The sequence below is a fragment of the Microtus oregoni genome, unplaced genomic scaffold, assembly GCF_018167655.1.
Source record: "Microtus oregoni isolate MIOR12 unplaced genomic scaffold, Mior012 000004F_ref0000308, whole genome shotgun sequence".
Lineage (NCBI taxonomy): Eukaryota > Metazoa > Chordata > Mammalia > Rodentia > Cricetidae > Microtus > Microtus oregoni.
The window spans coordinates 65,524,427-65,544,359 of record NW_024543063.1 but is presented as its reverse complement, the minus strand read 5'-3'; the positions used below and the strand labels follow the sequence as shown (position 1 = coordinate 65,544,359).

Sequence of the window (19,933 nt, the reverse complement as noted above, 5' to 3'; positions counted from 1 at the left end):
GTGTGTGTGTGTGTGTGTTTATGCATGTGGTGATGGGGTGGGAGTCAGATCCAAGTGAGCAATTTGTTTCTCTCAAGCCAAGGATTTTATGGTGTGTACTCAAATTTCTGGTATCCAGAAAGAACAGCAATAGGAGAGAGGAGAAGTGAGAATTGTCTTCATCTGAGACCACAGAGACTGGAAGTCACAGACCCGAGACTCTTGGTCTGTGGCCTGTGGCTTGGCCCAGCACACAGGGACCTAAACCTTGTCGCCTGCACCTCTTGCTCACCTGGAGTGGTTTAAGGTTTTTCTCCCATCCTTTGCACTGAGACATTAAACTCTTCCCACGAAGAAGTGCCACTGTTGTTTTACAAACCAGCTTTGGCAGAAAGACTGTATCTTTTGACTATATCGGCCTTAAGTTTTCACCTCTGTGCCCATAGTAGCCTGGTGGGTTTTTCTTCAAGGGGATACAGACAGAGAAAGACAGTACTCTGCCTGGGGCAGTGCTTTTTCTGTAACACACTGCTGCAGTTAAGTTGCAACTCACTGCCCCTTGTATTCCAAACACAGGCAGTGACTTACGAGGTTAAAAAAGAAATTTGTATTTTTAGAAATCATCATTATTCTTGTCATTCCCAGGAAGAGACTTTTATGTGATAGCGCATCTCAGCCCTATCTTAAGAGGAATCGTCTGCGGGCTGTTTGGTTGCAGCTTGTTTCCTGCAACAGCTACAGACACTATTACAGGGCAATAGTGAGTCTGACCTGGAAGGAATCTAAGTACTTAGCTTTTCCTGTGTCTTACAACTAATTGCATATTTAAAAGCATCCTTAAGATTCTGATCAGGTCACAGTCTGGATGAAAGAAATATCAGTGATCCAGGAAATGGAAATGGCCTTTTCCTCATTCCGCTATGGATGCGTCAGTGCTGTGAAGGGTGTTGCCGGAAGCAGCTCCAGGTGATTGCATTTGAAGAGTTCTCTGTTCTTGCTTCAGGTGGATCATCCATGCCATGGAGTATGAACTACAGATCCGTGGTGGAGATGAGCCGGCCGTGGACTTGTATCAGCTCTCGCCCAGTGAGGTTAAACAGCTGCTCCTAGACATTCTCCAGCCTCAGCAGAGTGGAAGGTAATAGAGGCTTTTGTTTCCTGTAGACACGAAAAGACACAGAAACATCTGATTTTTTAGCTGATATGGATGAGAAATTAGTATGGCATCAATAAGAAATTTAAGATGCTAGGCAGGGTGGCATATACCTATGATCCCAGCACTTATGATGCTGAGACAAAATGATTGTGTGGGCTTTCTGATGAGTACCATGAGTACCAGACTGGCCAAAACAGAAGGAGGCACAGACAGCATGGACACGGAGGAATCGAAATGTCTGGATTTATGATTCTGTGTTGATTCGCATTTTATATTTTTTCTAGGTATAGTTTATAACACTCTCCTATTTTTTTTATTATCAGTGCACTATATAACACTTTATACAACTTTGATTAAATTTTTGTATGGAATTTTATAGTATTTGGCATCTCCTCCCAACACTTTGGCAGAATTTGGGTTTAGTAGCTTTATGGAGATGTGCTGCCTGACCCTGTCTCCCTAAGTAGACTATAAGCATCAGACATAAATCCTTCCATATAGTTCTCTTAGAAGAAAAACAAAAAAAACAAGTGTTTGTGGATTGCCTTGAATTTAATATGTTTAATTCCAGAACGAACAGTAGTGTAATTATATTAATTATATATATGTATATAGATAGATAGATAGATTATAGATATGTGCCTCGCTGTCTTCTCTAACAATAGATTTGAACAAACAAGTGAGTCTCCTTGTCATAGGACAGTTGACATTATAAGATGTTGGTTGTAAATGTAATGGCATCATAGTGATGTCCCAAGAGCCGTTTCCTGAGCTCCATGTGGAAAAGCTAGCGAGAGAACTGGAAAACATAAAAGAAAAGCTTTCTCAGATGGTTTTAACCGGGGGCATAGCTTCTGTGAGTAAAACAGCGTGGTAAACAGATGACCCTAGGCAGGAAAGACAGCAGCGATGAGCCTTCCATAAACACACATTTGGGATCCACTACATGGGAACATTGCCATCACAAGTCTCTGCATCAAGAATGGACTTTTAAAATAAATTCTTTTCACAACTGGATCACTATTTGCAAACAGATCAAATCAGATACTTGTTATGACAGCACAAGCACCTCCAAGTGGACTAGAGGTCGGCATGTAAAGCATGGGACAGAGAAGACAACACTGGTGAATTTCTCTTTAACCTTGGTGTGGGAAAGACCTTAAGTAGGATTTAACCCAAAGGTAGGATGAGAAACAACTAGCAAAGCTTATCAGATTTTAAATAACATTTTTTAAATGCAAAGCCAATCTCAAAAGAAAACCAAGAAACTAGATCCAAACATGTTCTGAAGAGTTAGTATCCAAGAATTCTTAAGAACTGAGAGATAACCACCCCAGACCAAAATGGAGGGGAACATCAACAATATGTACATTTTATAAAAAATGGCCTTTGACTATTTTAAAAGATGTTCATATTAATATACAATTAGAGCCATTTCTGGGGAATGCCAAGAGACTTCTTACCTGTCTCAGCGCCCAAGTTAGAGCATATGCCGAGCATTTGCCAAGGCTATGAAGAGAAGGACCTGCTGTGTAGCTGGGGTACAACCCTGCTGGTGGAATTTTACATCAGAGAACTCTGCTTCAACTCAGGTCCTTTTAGTAAATACAACATGAAAATGTGTGTGCATAAGATCATTGATTAGATCATTGCTTATAACTGAAAATGTTAGTATTTCTACAACCTGACTGTCCATACACAAGAAATGATTGGAACATAATATGGTATGCTACACAAGAGTACTGTGTGCCTTTGAAAAATGATATTCTAAGATATATTGTAAGATGAAACAGCAAGATGCAAAAGTATGTCAGTTCTTAGTTTTAAAAATGTATGCATTTATTTGTGCAGAAGAAATACAGGAAGAATAAGTCAGAAACTCCTGCAGCTAGTGCTATTCGGGAAGGGTAAGAAGGAATGGGAATGGTGAAGCCGGTACAGCGTAACAGAGTAAGCACAGCGTAAGCCTTTCCCCACTGACCTCTGTGCATGGAGCACCTCCTCTTAAGTGGCAGGGGTGTTACATGCACCCAGAATTAAGTAATGCATTAAAATCAGTCCATATATGGAAGGGCTCATGGTAGAGCGGAAACCAACAAATAAGCCCGCTCACACAGTGAGTGCCACACTGAGGAGGGTGGCAAAGCCAGAGGCCCTGTCAAAGCATTCCTTTGGCTAGACCCCGAAAATCTGAATAAGCCAAACCACACACAAACGCTGCCTCCTGTTAAAGCTTGCTTCTCGCCAATGTTTGTTCACTAGCAGTCTGAATTTCATATATACATGTATTGAGATTGAATAAATGAGTAAGTGTATTATGACTGAAAAGGAGATTTCTCACTGTTAGTGGCCATTCCTATAAAGTGTGGGGGGGGGGGGCGGAGTAGGTTGATTTGAGTTGACAAACCAATATGAAGTCATGGTTTTGCGCTGCTAGATACAGAAATGAACATAGGTCTGTGTATGCGCATATGCATCCATGTGTTTCCTAGTTCTGTCTACTGAGATGCCCTAGGAGCCGTGAAACTGCCACAGTAGTGAGCAAACCTGCAGCAGTTGCATTCTAAACATTGCAATGAAAGAATTGGCCCTTTTTGGAGAAATGGTTGATTTCAGAGGAAGACAGGAAAAAATACGAGGGAAAAAAATGTAAGCCAGGACCATCTTTATGCCAGAAAGAAAAAAAAAAGCCATCTCAATATACCCCAGAGATGTGCAGGTGGACACTACAGAGTCTGGAAGAGGCTCTTGGGACCCCAACTGAGATGTGGTTTTTGTTTTTGTTTTTTCCAAACGGGTACCTAATCATTTGTGTAGAAGAAATACACATAGACTAGTAATAGATTATAAACAGATAAGCTGATAGAGATCAGTGAATGGTGGAGAAGGGACTCCACCTAAGGCAGAATCTAGTTAAGTTCAGATAGACGGATGGGAACAGAAAATGATCACTGAGAAAATGCAGCAGTAGCTGCAGGCCAGAGCCATTGCTAGAAGAAACGTGGAGTGAGAGCTCACACAGCCTCTGAGTATTTCTCTCCAACTTCCTTCTGTACAATAGCACAGGGAAAACAAGCAATTTTATATAGGGGACAAACCTGATGACTCCCTTAACCCAAGTGATGAGGATGACATCGCTGGTGATAAGGCTTCACTTCCGTACACCCTCATATGGGGCTGGCCCTGTATCTCTTCCAGATGTTCTTGCCAAAATGCATTATTTCACAAGAAACCACTATAGAACCCAATCAGAGGAAAATCCTGAGACAGCAGATATTGCTAAACTATGAGAGCTTAAAACAAATAAATAAGTAAAGAATTACCACAAATTCAAGGAGCCCCCAGGACATGGAAACTCAATGACACAGGCCATCCTGAACTGGAGCCTAACTTGGTAGAATGTCAAGAAGGCTCACGGATAAATTCCTGTTATTGTATGGCTTTTGATTTCTTGGTGCCAATGGTTAAGCTATGATTATATGTGATGATATGACTGGAAGAGGGCTTGAGTGAAGAGGTAGAAGAAATTGGCATTATTTTCGTGACTTCTGTAAGTATAAAGTTTTTCAAAATGAAATGACAGTTTTAAAGGAGGCTGGAGAAATGATTTGGCCATTAAGAGCACTGGCTGCTCCTACAGATGACCTGACTCCATTCCCAGCACCCACATAGTAGCTCACAACCTCCTGTGACTCCATAGTCAGGGAATCCAGTGCCCTCTTCTGGCTTCCACAGGCACCAGCCCTGCACATAGTGCACAAGCATACATATAGGTGAAACGCCCATACAGATTAATAATTAATAATAATATCTTCTAAAAGAACTTCCCAGCTCCATTACGAGTAATTCTTTGTTCTTTTTATGTTCTAAACAAATGCTCCTTTTATAGTATTAGCATAACTTCGTAGAGCTCTAAAATATATTTTTGTTGTTGTCACCATTTTTTAACCATATTTAAGGAATATGGTTAAAAACCAAATGCAGAGGGTATTCAGTTAGCAAAGGAAAACATTATCAAGGAACCACTAGATCATTGACTGTGTTGCCTTTTAACAAAACACTGAAAGCAACAGTGTAAGTCTGGGTCTGTGGATGGAAACTTCAGCCATCTGGAAAAGGCTTCTCCTAATTACTAAATTTATCAGATTGCACTGGTATTCTGCCACAAAACAAGTGTCTTTAGCTGTTTACTCTGTCCTACACAGCCACTTTTGTACTTAGAAATATTGTCAGTCTGTTGATCCTGACACATCCTGCATGTGATAATTCTTTATTTCAATCTGTCTTTTTTAAGGACCTTGTGTAAATAGACACACGTGGACACATGGACACACAAAACACACACACACACAATTTTTTAGGTTCTATAAAATTATACTGTGTCATTGTGTATTCTTTAAAAACAAAGGAGGTTCTGAACCTTTGGCAGTTTTGAATGGTATATTAGGTTAATATCTACTCTAGAATTTAAGTTTATTATTATAATTCTGGTCATAACTTTGATGTATAAGATTATCTGGTTGACATTTAAGATTTTATGTCTAGTTTTTTGGGCTGAGTCTTCAGCCTTATTTAAATAGACATTCTTATTTAATAAAAAGATTTAAAATAAGATCATTTCATTTTGTATGAGCATATACATGCATAAATAAGTAGCTATGTAATACTTTTCTGAACATTCGCTCGTTCATTTCTTACCAAATATTTGTTGAGCCAACTCTGGGGAGGATCTATAGGATCTATCTATATGATTCCCATGGCTTTCTGGTGCTTGTTTTTTATTAATGTGAGAACAGTATAAATAACTGTGAAGCTGGTTGTGCCCATTTTTGATTTGGGAAATCATCTGACGATGTAGTAAACAGCTCATAGCTTGCTGGAGAACATGGTTTTGCCTGCTAATGCCTTAAGCTGTGGCGCTCCCCTCCTTTGGCTCCTGCACTAAACATGCACATATGCACCACTGAAGTGTTCACTCTTGCTCACTCAGTTAGTGCACAGAACCCTGCTCTCTCCGAGAACAAACTTGATTTTCAATATTACAACTTTTCCTCTGTTCTGCAGATGCTGGCTGGATAGACGTCAGATCGATGGGTCATTGAATAGAACTCCCCCGGGGTTCTACGACCGAGTATGGCAGATCCTGGAACGCACACCCAATGGTATAGTTGTAGCCGGGAAGCATTTGCCACAGGTAAAGTTCACTTAATTCGGGAGAAAGGACCAAGACGAGGGAAGGGATTCTCTCCTCTTTGCACTGCAGACAACTTTTCTTCTTTGCAAACATTCTTTGTTCTAAGAATGTTCAAACTGGAGTGCTCAAGACAGAATAAAATGCCAGAAAATAAGTCATCGTTTGCTATGATAAACACCATAACCAAAAGCATCTTGTGAGGGAAAGGGCTTATTTCATCTCAGTGTTTAGTCCACCATGAAGGAAAGTCAGGGCAGGCGCTCAAGACAGGAACTGAAAGAGGAACAGAGGAATGCTGTTTACTGCCTTGCTCCCCATGGCTTGCTCAGCCTTCCTTTTTTTTTTTTTTTGACTTGCTTTTTATTTATTCTGTGTGTCCTTCACATCAAACACCTCGGTCCCATTCACTTCCCATCCCTGTGTATCCACCCTCTGCCCTTGCAGCCACCCCCCCCCCAATAAAATTTAAAAGAAAAAAGAAAGAAGTGGCAGGAATCTCATCATGGAAGCTGTAGTGTGACACAGTGAGTCACACAGTAACCCCTTTGTTCATATGTCTTTACTTGCAAGTGTTCATTGCAAAGAGTTACTGGTCTGGTTTGAGGCTTCTACTTTTTGCTACACTACCGATGCTGGGCCCTCATGGAACTCCTCTTGGTTATCCTGTTGCTGTCCTGTGTCATGGAGATCCTGCATCTTTGGGTCTGCAGGACCGAGCCCTTCATGTGTTCCAGCAGATCACAGATGGAGTGGATATTGGGATGGGCCAACTCATAATCCTGGTTCTGGGCCTGAGTGGTTGCTGGGTTGGTTAGCTCAGCAGCTCTCCCTCGTCCACCACCAGGGTGAGCTCTCTTGCATTGCTTTAACCCTTTGCAGCAATAAGCAAGGGGCGGGGCCAGTTCTTCATTCATATCCCCAGGGTTGGATCTCCTACACTTACACCTTCAAGGCCAGCTCTACTGTGTTGTCCGGGGGTGGCATTTGGGCTAGATGTCCTGCTCTTAGGCCCTCAGGTCAGCTCTCCCACCTGCCCCAGGCATTGATGAGGTAGGGGGCTTCTCTCCCCTACCCATGCCACCACATGGTAGATGAGTAATGGGGACAGCTCTCCCATGCTCACAACTTCGGGGCATACTCATCCACACCCCCACACCTCGGCCAACAGGGTTGTCTCTATTGTGTTGCCCAGGTGAGGTACAGGACTGGCTCTCCCAGGTGTTGCAGTTGCTGGCAGGTGGGTCAGCCTGCTTTCTTACATAACTCAGACCACTGGCCCCAGGGGTGGTGGCATAGCCCACAGGGAGCTGGCCCCTCTACATCAGTTATTAATCAGGAAAATGCCCCCCCCCAACATACACACAAATTTGCCTACTGGCCAATCTGATGGAGGCAAATTTTCAGTTGATGGTCCCTCTTCCCAGATTACCCTGGCTTGTACTAAATTGACAGAAACTAACCTGCACATGGTGTTAGCTTTACTTCAAGTCATGGTATCTCTTCACCGCTAAGGGGTAGGCCAGTGCTGGGGCCTCCCAGACATAAAACATGTGCTGAAAAGCAGTAGATCCAGCCTAGCAATGCAGAGTGGCCTTATGGTGTGTGGTTCAGGGAAGCACTGCTGAGACATAACACTGGGCTACAGTCTTTCAGGTTCCTTGTGGTGCGACTTATTGATGGTGTTGAGGAACTGCTGACTCTCCTGTGCATGGATAGTTTTCTTGATTATATAAAATGGCCTGCTTCTTTGATGTGATATCATTTATTTAGTCCTGGTATTTAACTCACTCCTCTTATACAGAACCAGAAATAGAGTACTGTATCTGCTTCTAGTATTGAAACTTTAACCACATTAATTTTGAGGTAGCTCTTTATATGAAAAGGAACAGTCTCAGATGTACCAATATGTATTTTGCTTGTATAGACGCAAGAGTGTGGAACAACTCACAAGAAATTGGTAGTGTTCTTCTCAGGAGGAGGTTCTAGGGTCTGCTGTGGACTTGGCAATGAAACCCCTTAGCCATTCAAAGTTTGAATTGTATCATAAGTCTATTTCTTACTCAAAAACTGAATCCAAAAGTTGGTTGCTCTAAAGCCAGACGGTGGTGCATGCCTTTAATTCCAGCACTTGGGAGGCAGAGGCAGGTGAATCTCTGTGAGTTCGAGGCCAGCCTGGTCTACAAGAGCTAGTTCAGGATAGGCTCCCAAGCTACAGAGAAACCCTGTCTTGAAAAACCAAACCAAACAAAAGTTGATTGCTCTAACCTTGCTCGGCTGCTGTGTGGCTGCTGCTCTGGCCAGCCTGCTCCTGACAGCCATGGCAGCACCTCTGCTGTCGGCCCCGATGCTGCTCATCCCGCCCTCATTGGCAGTGCAGTGTCCCTGCCCCACTACCCGCCCCACTGCCCCTATCATGTTCCATTTGATTCTGGGATAGCTTCAGTTATGTTTAGCAGACTCTATTTGCATTAAAAATATGTACATATATATTATGTAGTGTTTTGTTTTACAAACTCAAGTGGCATTTAGTTTTGGTAACCTTCATTTTCTCCATTCCTTCCTTCTTTCTTTCTTTCTTTCTTTCTTTCCTTCCTTCCTTCCTTTTTTATTAATTTTTAAAGTTAGGATACAGAGCATTGAGTTTTGTTATTGGATTTTCATACTTTGTTCTCATTCATTTTCCTCTCCCACTGCCCTCTTCCATGCCTGCTTCCCCTCTGGCTAATCCCCTTCCTTCTCCAGATAGTCCCTTCTCCTGCTTTTAATCTATTACACCTTCCCTTTCCTCGCTTGCTCAAGATTTCTTTCCCCCTCTCATGATCCACTTTCCAGTTTTATTGTATATGATGTGTGTACATTATGTAGATACACACACAGTATAGTTCACCTGGCTTCGTGTGTAAAAGAAAACATGAGGTCTGTCTAAGTCAGTCTTACATCTCTTAATATAATAATTTCTGGTTTGATTCATTTTCTTTGTCTTTTTGTTTTATTTTTTAGGTTAATATACAAAGTAATGAGTTTCATCACAGTATCTTCGTGCATGTCTTCGTTCTGCTCCTCAACTACACCCCGTGCATACCCTTACCCCTCAAGATGGCTCCCTTTCTTCCCGCCTTCTGCTTTCTTATTACACGTATTCTGTTACCCTCCCCACTTCCCCGTCTCTTAAGATCTCTTTCTCCTTTCTCATAATCTGCTTCTTATTTTTGTGGCACCTGCCCACGCGCGCACGCGCGCACACACACACACACACACACACACACACACACATTTAAATCTAGGTTCTCTATATGAGAGAAGTAATTCAAAATTTGTCTTTCTGAGTCTGGCTTAACAAAACCATTCCTAGTTTCATCAATTTTGATGCAAATGTTATGACAGTTTTCTTATTTCTGTTGTATCTTTTCTAATGGAGCTATGAGAGCAATGCCAGTTTCCTGGAATGAATTTGAAAATAAGAAAAATCTATTTTATGAAATGATTTGAGAAGCATTGGCATTAGGTTTTACTTAAAGGTTTAGGAGAATTTGACAGTGAATCCATCCATTCCTGCACTTTTCAATGGGGACTTTTGCTGCTTCAGGTTCATTGATTGTTATAGACCAGAGTTATTCTAAGTATTGCTCTTTTAGTCTCTATTCATTAATTTCTGCCCTGCTCTGTATTATTTATTTCCATATGTTACTTTGGGATTTAGAATATTGTTTTTTTCTAACCATGTGGTGCATAATTAGGTCATTTATTTGAAATCTTTATTTATTTTTCTTATTTTTCACTATGTATATTGTATTTATCAGATTTCTCTAGGGTAACAGAACTTAAAGAATATGTCTCTACATGCGTATGTATATGTGTGTATGTATGTATGTATGTGTATAATTGGGATTTTTTTTTAGAAAGACTTACTGGCAGAAGTCCAGCTAATCCAACAATGGCTGGCTGTGAATGGAAAGTTCAAAAAAAATCATTCAGTCTACAAGGCTGAATCTTCAGCATTGCTAGAATCCCAAAGAAGTAGGCTCTAATGCCAGTGAAGGCATGGACTTGCCAGCAAGGTGAGAGTAAGCAGGCAAAGATCAAAAGCTTCCTTCTTCCATGTCCTTATTATAGGCTTCCAGCAGAAGGCGCAGACCAGGTTAGAGGTGTGTCTTCCAGCCTCAACACCTAGACTAAGGAATGTGCCTTCCCCCAGCCTATATACTGCATCTTTATCAAACCCTAAAGAGAAATAACAGTAAGCCAAAGAACAGCCTTAAAGATGTTAGGTCAAGGGGCAGTAGCCCATGAGCTGGGAAGGAATAGGCTACATTTTCCTAATTAGAGCACTCACATTATCCTTTATGAAATGTGAAGGACTAGGCAGGCTTTAGTAGTAAATTAAGAACAGAGCGATGAAGTATGCACACACTGCCCGTCACTCTCCTCAAATTAAACATCTGATCCTGATTCATAGTCAACAGCCTGTGAGAGGAGACAAGTCATAACAAGGTAAGCACACTGGTAGTGTGCTTGGAATAATCACAGTGTAGGTTAACTTAAAAACACATCTGGATCTACACAGAAGAATCCATAACTGCTAGACATTTTGAACTAACCCTATCCCTAACAAACATAAATTAAAATACCTACTTATGTAAATTAATACATTCAAATAAATAGAAGTATTTAGTGAAAGAAAGTCATTTTTAGAAGTTAAAGAGATAGTACCATAAGGGAAAGATGAAAGACAAATTAAAGAACCTCAAGATTGGGAATTAAAGGCGTGTCTTTTCCAAGCTTGAAAGATCTGCATTAAAGGCCTGTGTGGTGGGTATGTACCCATGAGTGTGGGTGCCCACAGAGGCCAGAGGTGCCAGATTGCCATTGGTGCTGCTGTGAGCCACCTGACATGGTGCTGGGAGTGGAACTCAGTTCCTCTGGAAGAACAATATGCGTTCTTAACCACTGAGCCACCTCTCCAACCACCCCTTCATGTGAGTGTCATATAACCTTTCTTCTTTAGAACTGCCTGACCTGTATCTCAAAGGTTCTGCTAAATTGTACTTTCTTTTTCATTTGAGTCTAGAAATTTATAATTTTCCCCTTGATTTCCTCAACAAACATCTGGTCATTCAGGTGTTGTTCATTCTCTCCATGGTCGTGCAGTTTCTATAGTTCTTCTTGCTGCTGATTTCTAGTTTTAGTGCAGTTTGGTTTGATAAGACACCAGAAGTTATTTTCATTCTTTTGTATTTTGTAAGACTTGACTTGTGGCCTAGAATGTGATCTGGTTTTTAGCAAGTTTCATAAGCTGCTGAGAAAACTGTGCATTCTGTTGGGTGGATGTTCTGACATATCTTTTATTTGATCTCTGTTGTAGTTTAATCTCTCTTGGTTTCGCTTCGTGCTGCTCTGATAAACAAGAGTAACTGAAGAGAGGAAGGTGTATTTGGCTCACAGCTGCAGGCTGTGGCCATCATTGCAGGGCAGTCAAGTGGCAGGGACTTAAAGCAGGAGATCACATTCTCTCCGTAGTAGAGAGCAGAGCAGTGAATCACTGTGTGCATGCTAACATTCTGTTCTCTTTTCATCTCATATACATTCCAGGATCCCCAGTGCAGGGAACGGTGTTACCCACAGTGGACAAGTCTTCCCTTCAGCCAAGATAGCTTCCCCCCTCCCGCCCCCAGACATGCCTACAGGCTGACTTAATGTAGAAAAGTCCTTCACTGAGACTCCAAGGTCAGGCTGACAATTAAAACTAGCTATCATGAGCTCTGAGGTCCCCTAGCACTTACCTATCTAAAGATGAGAGTTGGTGCCGACATTACACACTATTATATTAGGACGTGTGTTAGGTTTGTTAGTATTTATTTATGGAATTGGGAGTCCCAACATTTGGGACATAAATATTTACAACTGTTACAGGTTTTTGATGGATTGTTCCCTTTATTAGTATTACTGTAATGACCTTATTTATCTCCTCTTTTTTATTTTTATTTGAGTCTAATTTCTCAGCTATCATAAGTTACTTCATCTCATTTCTAGCTGTTGTTCACCTAATAGATTGACTCCATTCATTGACTCTGAATTGGTGGGTATCTTTACCAGTGAGGTGTGTTTCTTGGGGGCAACAAATAGGTCCAGTTTTTAAGTTCAATCATCTGTCTAGTTTGTGTCTCTTTATTGGGAAGTTGAGACTATTTGCATTGAAGGCTATTATTTAAAGATGTTTACTAATTCCTATAATTTTGTTGGTGCATTTTCTAGTTGATTTACTGAATTAGACATGATCAGCTTTCTTCACTCTTGTTTGTTCATCTTCCATGGAGTTAATTCTTTACTGGGCTGTGAGGGTTCTGATGCTCTTAACCAGATCACACAGGGGCAAAGTCTAGCTCTCCATCTTGCCCATACTTCAAGAAAGGTGCTTTATTATTCCATGCAATTCAGGATGAGGAAACCACACAGTGGGATGATTTTCCCCAGTGTCCCGCACTCAGCAAGAAATGGACACTGATGGGTTGGTGTCTGGGCTTTTTCTCTTTACCTCTCTGCTCTACTCTAAGTCCTTACAGAAAAGCAGAAAATAAGCTAAGCTTGATATCTCTTCTGTGAGTAACTATCACCAGTGCCTAGGAGCTAGGCTGCCTTTCTAACAAGATCTATTAAGAAGTTAATACAAAACCAGAAAAGAATCTTTCTTTCCTTCTATAACCACATTGACCCTATTATTAGACATCTAGGCACTCACAGCAGCCAACTGTCCTGGCAGCCAAGCTTCAGATTTCCCAGGTCAGGTACTGCTTGTAACAGTATGCCAGGTTAGGAGTCGTACTGAATGTTGGACTGAGGCATTATCACACCAGACTGAAGACCTTTCCGTCACCTTAAGTCAAGAAGAAGGACTTCCTCAGTCCCAGTCTAAGGATCAAATAGATGTACTTTGTTTTAAAGCTATGGCTACCTTCACTATAAACCACTGAGATAAAACAAGTCGGCCTTGTCCTCTCTGCATCTTTTGGGATAACACTGCCCTTCTCTGCTTTCTGGTACACCAGCCTATCATCAGGGCTCTCCCTCCTGTGCCGAGGGCTGCTCCCTGTTGTGTTCACTTTCCTCATCATTCTCCCTCCCGTCCTTAAGGGATGCTCTCTCTTACATTTACTTTTCTCGTCAACAAGTACCTGGCCCAGAGCAACAAGGGAAGGAAGGGTCTATTGTAGCTGATGGTTCAGAGGAATACAGTCCGCTGTGGCAGGGGAAGGGTGACAGGGAGAACGGTTGGGTTTAGGGTGGTAACCAAGGAGCAGAAAGAGAAGGATGCCAGTACAGCATAGGCTTTTTTCCCTTTTGTTCAGACTCCAGCTCTTGCCACCTACATTTAGGCTGGGTCTTCCTTACTCAAACTTTTATAGAAACATCCTCACGGATACAACCAAGCGCGTGCCTCAGTAATATTCTGTTTCTCAGTCCACTCAAGTTGACAGTCACAGTTGGCCAGTATGCTGTCCATGCTCCAATCTGTATGGGACTGGGTGGCCTCAGTGAATAAAAGACTGTTGATTTGTTCTAAAGAAAAGGCAAAGCGAAAGATTCATTTAGTTTTGTCTCTTTTTTCTGTTTTCTGTGATTTCTGCACATAATTTTTGCTTATTTGTAATATTTTTCTGATGGAAGCTTGGCCAAAAAAAAAAAAACAGAAATTCTATAAATTCAGTAGCAGTGACTTACATCCTAAAGTCCAACAGCAAGCACAACTCCTCATGTTAATTCTGAATGCAGTGTGCGCTCTAATCATAGTCTCAATTTTGAGCTGTTACTTTTATTTATGGGATGGATTTTTAATACAGTTCTTTCTCCTAAAATTATTAACATAATGATGATAACTACTAAAAGTGGGAGGCTTAATTTATCACAATAGTCAGCTGGCTGGAATCACTAGTTTGACATATATAAGATTTAGTCACAGGGGTGAAAATGCTCTCTCCAGTTTTATAGAAACTGGAAAGGTTATTGATTAGAAAATGAAGTTCCTCTATTAAACAATACACAGAGGATAACATTCAGCATGTTAATGTGGAGGCTTTTTCTTTTCCAGCAACCAACCTTGTCGGATATGACTATGTATGAGATGAATTTTTCTCTCCTTGTTGAAGACATATTGGGAAACATTGACCAGCCGAAGTACAGACAGATCATTGTAGAGGTTTGTATTATAAACAAAAATATAGATCACTGAAGGCTTGCTTTCTGTCTGCTCACTGAAGACTAATATAGGAAAGCTACCCTCTCCCCCTGAGACCAAGAGCTTTGTCCATCACATGTCAGCTTCTCTGAAAGAGTCATCAAGAAGACAGACATCCCTCACCTGGATCAAGTCCCTTGTCCTATGGTTCAAGTACCTTAAACTCCCTTAAGTGGAAAATCCAAACCTACCACCACCCAGCTGCACTCAGCACATCAGCAGTGCCGTAGCAGCAGAGGGAGAGACCATTTCTTTCCAGTTAGTTGTTAGCTTTTCCTACTTCTAGGAATAATAGCTACTGTTGTAGAGTGTTGCAACAATCCAGAGAATTATGGGGAGCAGGAGATCACTGCTGCTAGTTTTTTGAAAGATGTTTTTCCAAACGTCTGCCTATGCAGAGAAGACATTGTGTAGAGTGCTGAAGTACGTGCACCCGGGCACACACGTTTACACACTCGCCCTTCCGTCCCACAAAACCTTGTGTGGTGAGTTCCTGGAGTGGAGAAGTTAGTACATGGCAGTCCTTTCACTGCCTCTTTCTCTGGCAATGTCTCTATCACACATTATATTCTTGCAAGTAAGTCATATGTCTTATTTACATAGAAGCTATCAGTAAATATGAAGGTAAATTTGGCCCCTGCCGAGCCCATTATCTCTGGAGCTGCAGTCAAACCTGAGTGACATTCAGTCTCATCTTTGATGGCCCAGGATGTGGAATAGGAGCAGGTAGAAGGAGTGATGCAGAGACGGGGGTCTGGAAAGGCAGAGTTGGAAGGATGTGTTCTGTATGCTGTCTTTAGCTTTGCGTATCCAGTGTCCAGGGCAGATAGTAGATTTAGGGCTTTTTTTGTTGTTGTTGTTGTTGACCTCTGATGACTCTGGTGCCTTTCCCCTGGCTGAAGAAATTTCCTTTAGAACTGCAACACAAGTCCGTATTCTCTGTCTGAAACTGTCAAAACCCTAGCTTTAGCCTGCCCTGCCCATGGGTCCACCACATTGTGGCCCCTGGATTTTACTATAGTGGCTCCAGGTTCTGCCTCTCAGCATTTAGATAAAATGCACCTAGTAAGATCCCAGTAAGATTCTTAAAGTTAGAACTAGGGAGTTTTCCTGGTTAGTGTACAAAGCATAAGGTTTATCAGAAGGCTCTTCCTTACCGATTGCCACATATACAGCTAGCTACAGTCTGGACATGGACGTTTGTTATCTAACCTGAGCATTATAAGCCAGTTGTGGTGGCTCAGACCTTTAATCCTAGCACTTGGGAGGCAGAGGCAGGTGAATCACTGTGAGTTCCAGGACAGCCAGGACTATATAAAGAGACCCTCTCTCAAAAAACCTGAAAATTATAAGGGCTTGGAAAGATGGCTCAGTAATTAAGAGTCTTGCTGCTTTTCCAGGAGGGTCAAAGTTTGGTCCCCAGCATCCGCATCAGGTGACTCATAATTGCCTGTAACTCTAGCTCCAGGGGATCCAGTGCCCTCTTCTCTCATGACCTCTGTGGGCACGGCACTCACTTGCACATACTGCACACACACACACACACACACACACACACACACACACACACACTTAGACATAATCAAAAATAGAATCTCAAAATGAGCAGTACTTCTGTGAATAAATTAAGATGCAGCCAAATAGGTTGATGAAGGCAAGCTCTTCACCAACTGAGCTTTCCGCTGTATGGGGCTCTTTTGTACGCCAGCAGCTTTCTCTCCATCCCCAAAATGTCATCTTCAAAACACCAGCAGTTACTAAAAAGACCTCTCTGTGGCCACGGGGATACTGTGATAAACATGTATGTTCTAAACAGAACATGTGCTGCTAATCTTCATCTGCAGAGCACTGCCCATCAGGTCAGTGAGGACACCCTGTCCAGACTGTGTCACCGTTGCGGTTCATGTCACTGGCTTTTGACATCCGTCTCTTCTAGTTACTAATGGTCGTGTCCATTGTGCTGGAAAGAAACCCTGAACTAGAATTTCAAGACAAAGTAGATCTAGACAGACTGGTCAAAGAAGCATTTCACGAGTTCCAAAAGGACGAGAGTCGGCTCAAGGGAACGGAAAAACAGGTAAGTGGAGAGGACAGCGTTCTGGAGAATGTCTCATCGTCTCGGCTGTTAAAACGCTCACTAATCTTACCATCCCACGTCCCAAACACATCTACAGACTACAAAACTAGAATGCTGAGAGTCAGTCAGACTTACTTGAGGAATTAATATTACTTTTTAGCTAATTGCTAGTCAATTGAGCTATGAAGTTCTGACAAAAGAAGAAAAAGAAATCTGAGATGAGATCATTTTTTTATATCGCTGACAATTAAAATGTGTGTTGCCAGGGAGGAACCACTGATTCCAGAAGGCTGTAAAATAAATTCAGAGGAAGATGGGAGTGTAGAACGGGCATTACTGGGGCTGTGTACTGTCTAATGTAGTCCCTTCTGGGCTCTCTGCTTAATATGGTATGCTCATCTGTGAAAGGGTTCCCTGAGTAAATAAAAATTACTAGCAAAGAGAAGGCTACTAAAAACGTCTGCTTTTGTTTTATGTGCTGAGAAGACACCTTGGGAAAATGAAAGCGAAGTGAGGAAAGCTCGTAATTTCCATGAGGAAATATTTCTGCAAATCTGTTTGCTTCGTAGGCAGCTGCTGATTTCACCTGTCAATCCCAAGGCCTTGTTTATTCTCTTCCTTTGTAGGATGATATGACCTCCTTCTACAACACGCCCCCACTGGGAAAACGAGGAACCTGCAGCTATCTGATGAAGGTTGTGATGAGCTTGCTGCTGGAAGGGGAAGTCAAACCAAGCAATGGGGACTCGTGTCTGGTTAGCTAGAAGGGGTGCAGGAAGCAGAGGTGATGGCTGTGCCTTTTGTGTTGAAGCTAACTAGCCCAGGCAGCCAGTGATGGGTGAACTGATGTGTTAGCGAGGTAGATGCTGTATTCTGTTTGCTGGTATTAGACCTTTGCATGTCAGCGGCAGTCGAATGGCAGGCGGTGATTGGAATCAAGTGAAACCCCAGTTTCCACCATTTGTGCCAGCTCCTATGATCTTCACTGAACCATAGAAATAGTTTGTGAGTTGAAAATTCAGTACTGCATGTTTTGTGATCAAATATTCCATCCAAACTCTGCTTCTTTAGACTGAATTCTCACCTTCCAGCCATTAAAGCAAACTTTACTGAGACTTACAAGGTAGTGCGAGGATGGTGAAGGCTGTACCACTGTTGTACTAAAAACAGAAGATGTGCGGCGCACACCAAAAAACACAAAGTGAACCCTGATATTTAACTTCAGAAGCTGCATTATTAATAATTCTGTTCAAAACTCTTAGTTTTTACCTCGTAAACATGACTGTGGTTTGGTATTATGCTAAGTATGAGAGCTGGACTAAGATACAACGTATCAAACAGTCTCCGAGCACCTGTTAAAAACAGAAGTGTTCAGCAGTGTGTCAGCTGCCCTCACATGCACGTGCCACAGGCAGGCATACATACCTGCACATAGTTGCAAATAATAAACATAAAAATGGTTAAATAGTTAAATTTAGGACTGTTAACCTTGTAAAAGCAGAGTTGAAAGCCAAAAAATTCTGTTTTTGGACTAACAAATGTATCTGGAAACATTCTTTGCTCAAGTTCATAACACTGAACTTAACAGTCCTGAATGTTTTTATTTAATTCATTTGGAAAATGGAATTTGCTGCCAAATTTACTTATGCAAGTAGATTAAGTGTTTAAATCTTATTAAAGTATTTTCTTTAGATGTCACAATGTGGCCCACTTGCTTGGGCTCCAATCCCAGCAAGGATCATTTTTTTCTGACCAGTCCTCCTGAGTTTCTTCTAGGTAATCAAATTTGTCATATAGGATGTGTAGCCCAATGCAAATCAACTGATACCAAGTAAGTGTGTGTGCAGACTGAAGAGTCCCACACAGCTCTGACCAGCTCGAGGTGTGGCTGCTTTTAGAACATGTATAGGACTCTGTGTGTGTGTCAGTCAGCAAGCCTGGGAATAATGGTACAATCCAGCCTTGTGAATGAGACAGTGTGTGAGGAGAAGTTAGTAAAAGACGGTCCTGAGGAAGCCACTCACAAAACTTAAGCCAGAAAAAGAGTCATGAAGCCCATGGAGGAGAATAAGTTCTGGTGGTTGATGGGTAGGGAAGAGAAATTAAAGAATGACAGAGAGGAAAAGCCCTTGAAATATTTAAGACTTGTTAAAATTCAGAAGAAAGTAAACACTCGTATCCTTAAGAATTAATTTTTCTGATTAGCTGAGCAAAGCTGCGAGAAACTGCTGTCTGGTCGAAACAGACGCCACTTGCAGATCTGCTTTCTGAGTGAGCCCCAGCTTCCTGTCCCATGTTCGAGGTTTTGGCGCTTTCTTCTGCTGCTTGAAAGTGCTCAAAATCAGTGACTGTGCATCAACTTCTTAAATTATGAAATGCAAAATTTATTGTTCTGGAAGATATTTTTGGGATGATCAATAAATCTTGATGTTCATCTATCAGAAGCAATGTCTGCTTTCTAATTAGAAAAGCAAAATAGTCCTGAGACTCAGAACACAGAACTCATGAAATTTAGAAGTCCCATTTGATCTACAGAGCCCACATGTTTTAACAGCTGCACTCGAGGCTGACTGAAATACTAGCACATGTATTGGGGCACGGCAAGCCTTAAACCTGATTTAAAGCTGCTCCGTCACACTGGCAGATTCTCGGTGCTAAGTTTATTGTACAATCAGCGTCTGCTGGAAACTCCTGCCTGCATATCAAATTCAACTGCATTTCCAGAGCATTGTTAGAAGCATGGTGTTTCCAGACTTCCTTCCATTTTATTTAAGGCTTAAAAAGAGATATTTCAGCCTTTAAAAATCAAAATATGAGATCATCTTGATGACATCTTTGATAAGCTTCCAATGCTTTCATTAAACATTTGTTGAAAACCTGAATACATTCAACTTTTCACCCAAATCTTAAAGACTGCATTTGTATACACTGCTAAGCCCGCCCCCCCATGAATAGGAATATTAAATAGATGCCACATAAAAGTCTAAGAGGCAACCCAGTGTGGAACGAGCCCTAGCAGCAGAGGTGCACCCCATTCAAACTAGGAAGAGCCGGAGCAGCATCGTAGTATGCAGCCAGACTGTCAGAGCCCTGTCTCAGACTAAACGTGTGCATGAGAAACGAGGGAGGCCAGAGTCATAATAACAGTGGCAGCGTAGCAGCCTTCACACAAGGGGACGGGCACCACATAAACTTAGAAAAACAGCAAAAGACAAAAGAGCTGCAAGAATTTGTCTATGGCTGTCATATTCCAGCTTCCCAGTAGCTGAACAGGTTGATGGGTAGATTATGAAAAAC

The 19,933-nt window shown here is 41.8% G+C and overlaps 1 protein-coding gene across 5 annotated transcripts in view; it reads left to right on the top strand.

The window, feature by feature from the left end:
• The window catches only part of Phkb (phosphorylase kinase regulatory subunit beta), a 176,979-nt gene extending 157,905 nt beyond the window's left edge, over positions 1-19,074 (top strand). For all 5 annotated transcript variants that reach the window (XM_041649591.1, XM_041649589.1, XM_041649590.1 and 2 more), the window contains 5 exons: positions 983-1,117; positions 6,200-6,329; positions 14,413-14,520; positions 16,496-16,636; positions 17,263-19,074. In XM_041649591.1, the coding sequence (XP_041505525.1) occupies positions 983-1,117; positions 6,200-6,329; positions 14,413-14,520; positions 16,496-16,636; positions 17,263-17,400 (652 nt within the window). In that variant the 3' untranslated portion in view covers positions 17,401-19,074. The remainder of the gene's footprint in view (positions 1-982; positions 1,118-6,199; positions 6,330-14,412; positions 14,521-16,495; positions 16,637-17,262) is intronic.
• The last annotated feature ends 859 nt before the right edge of the window (positions 19,075-19,933 follow it).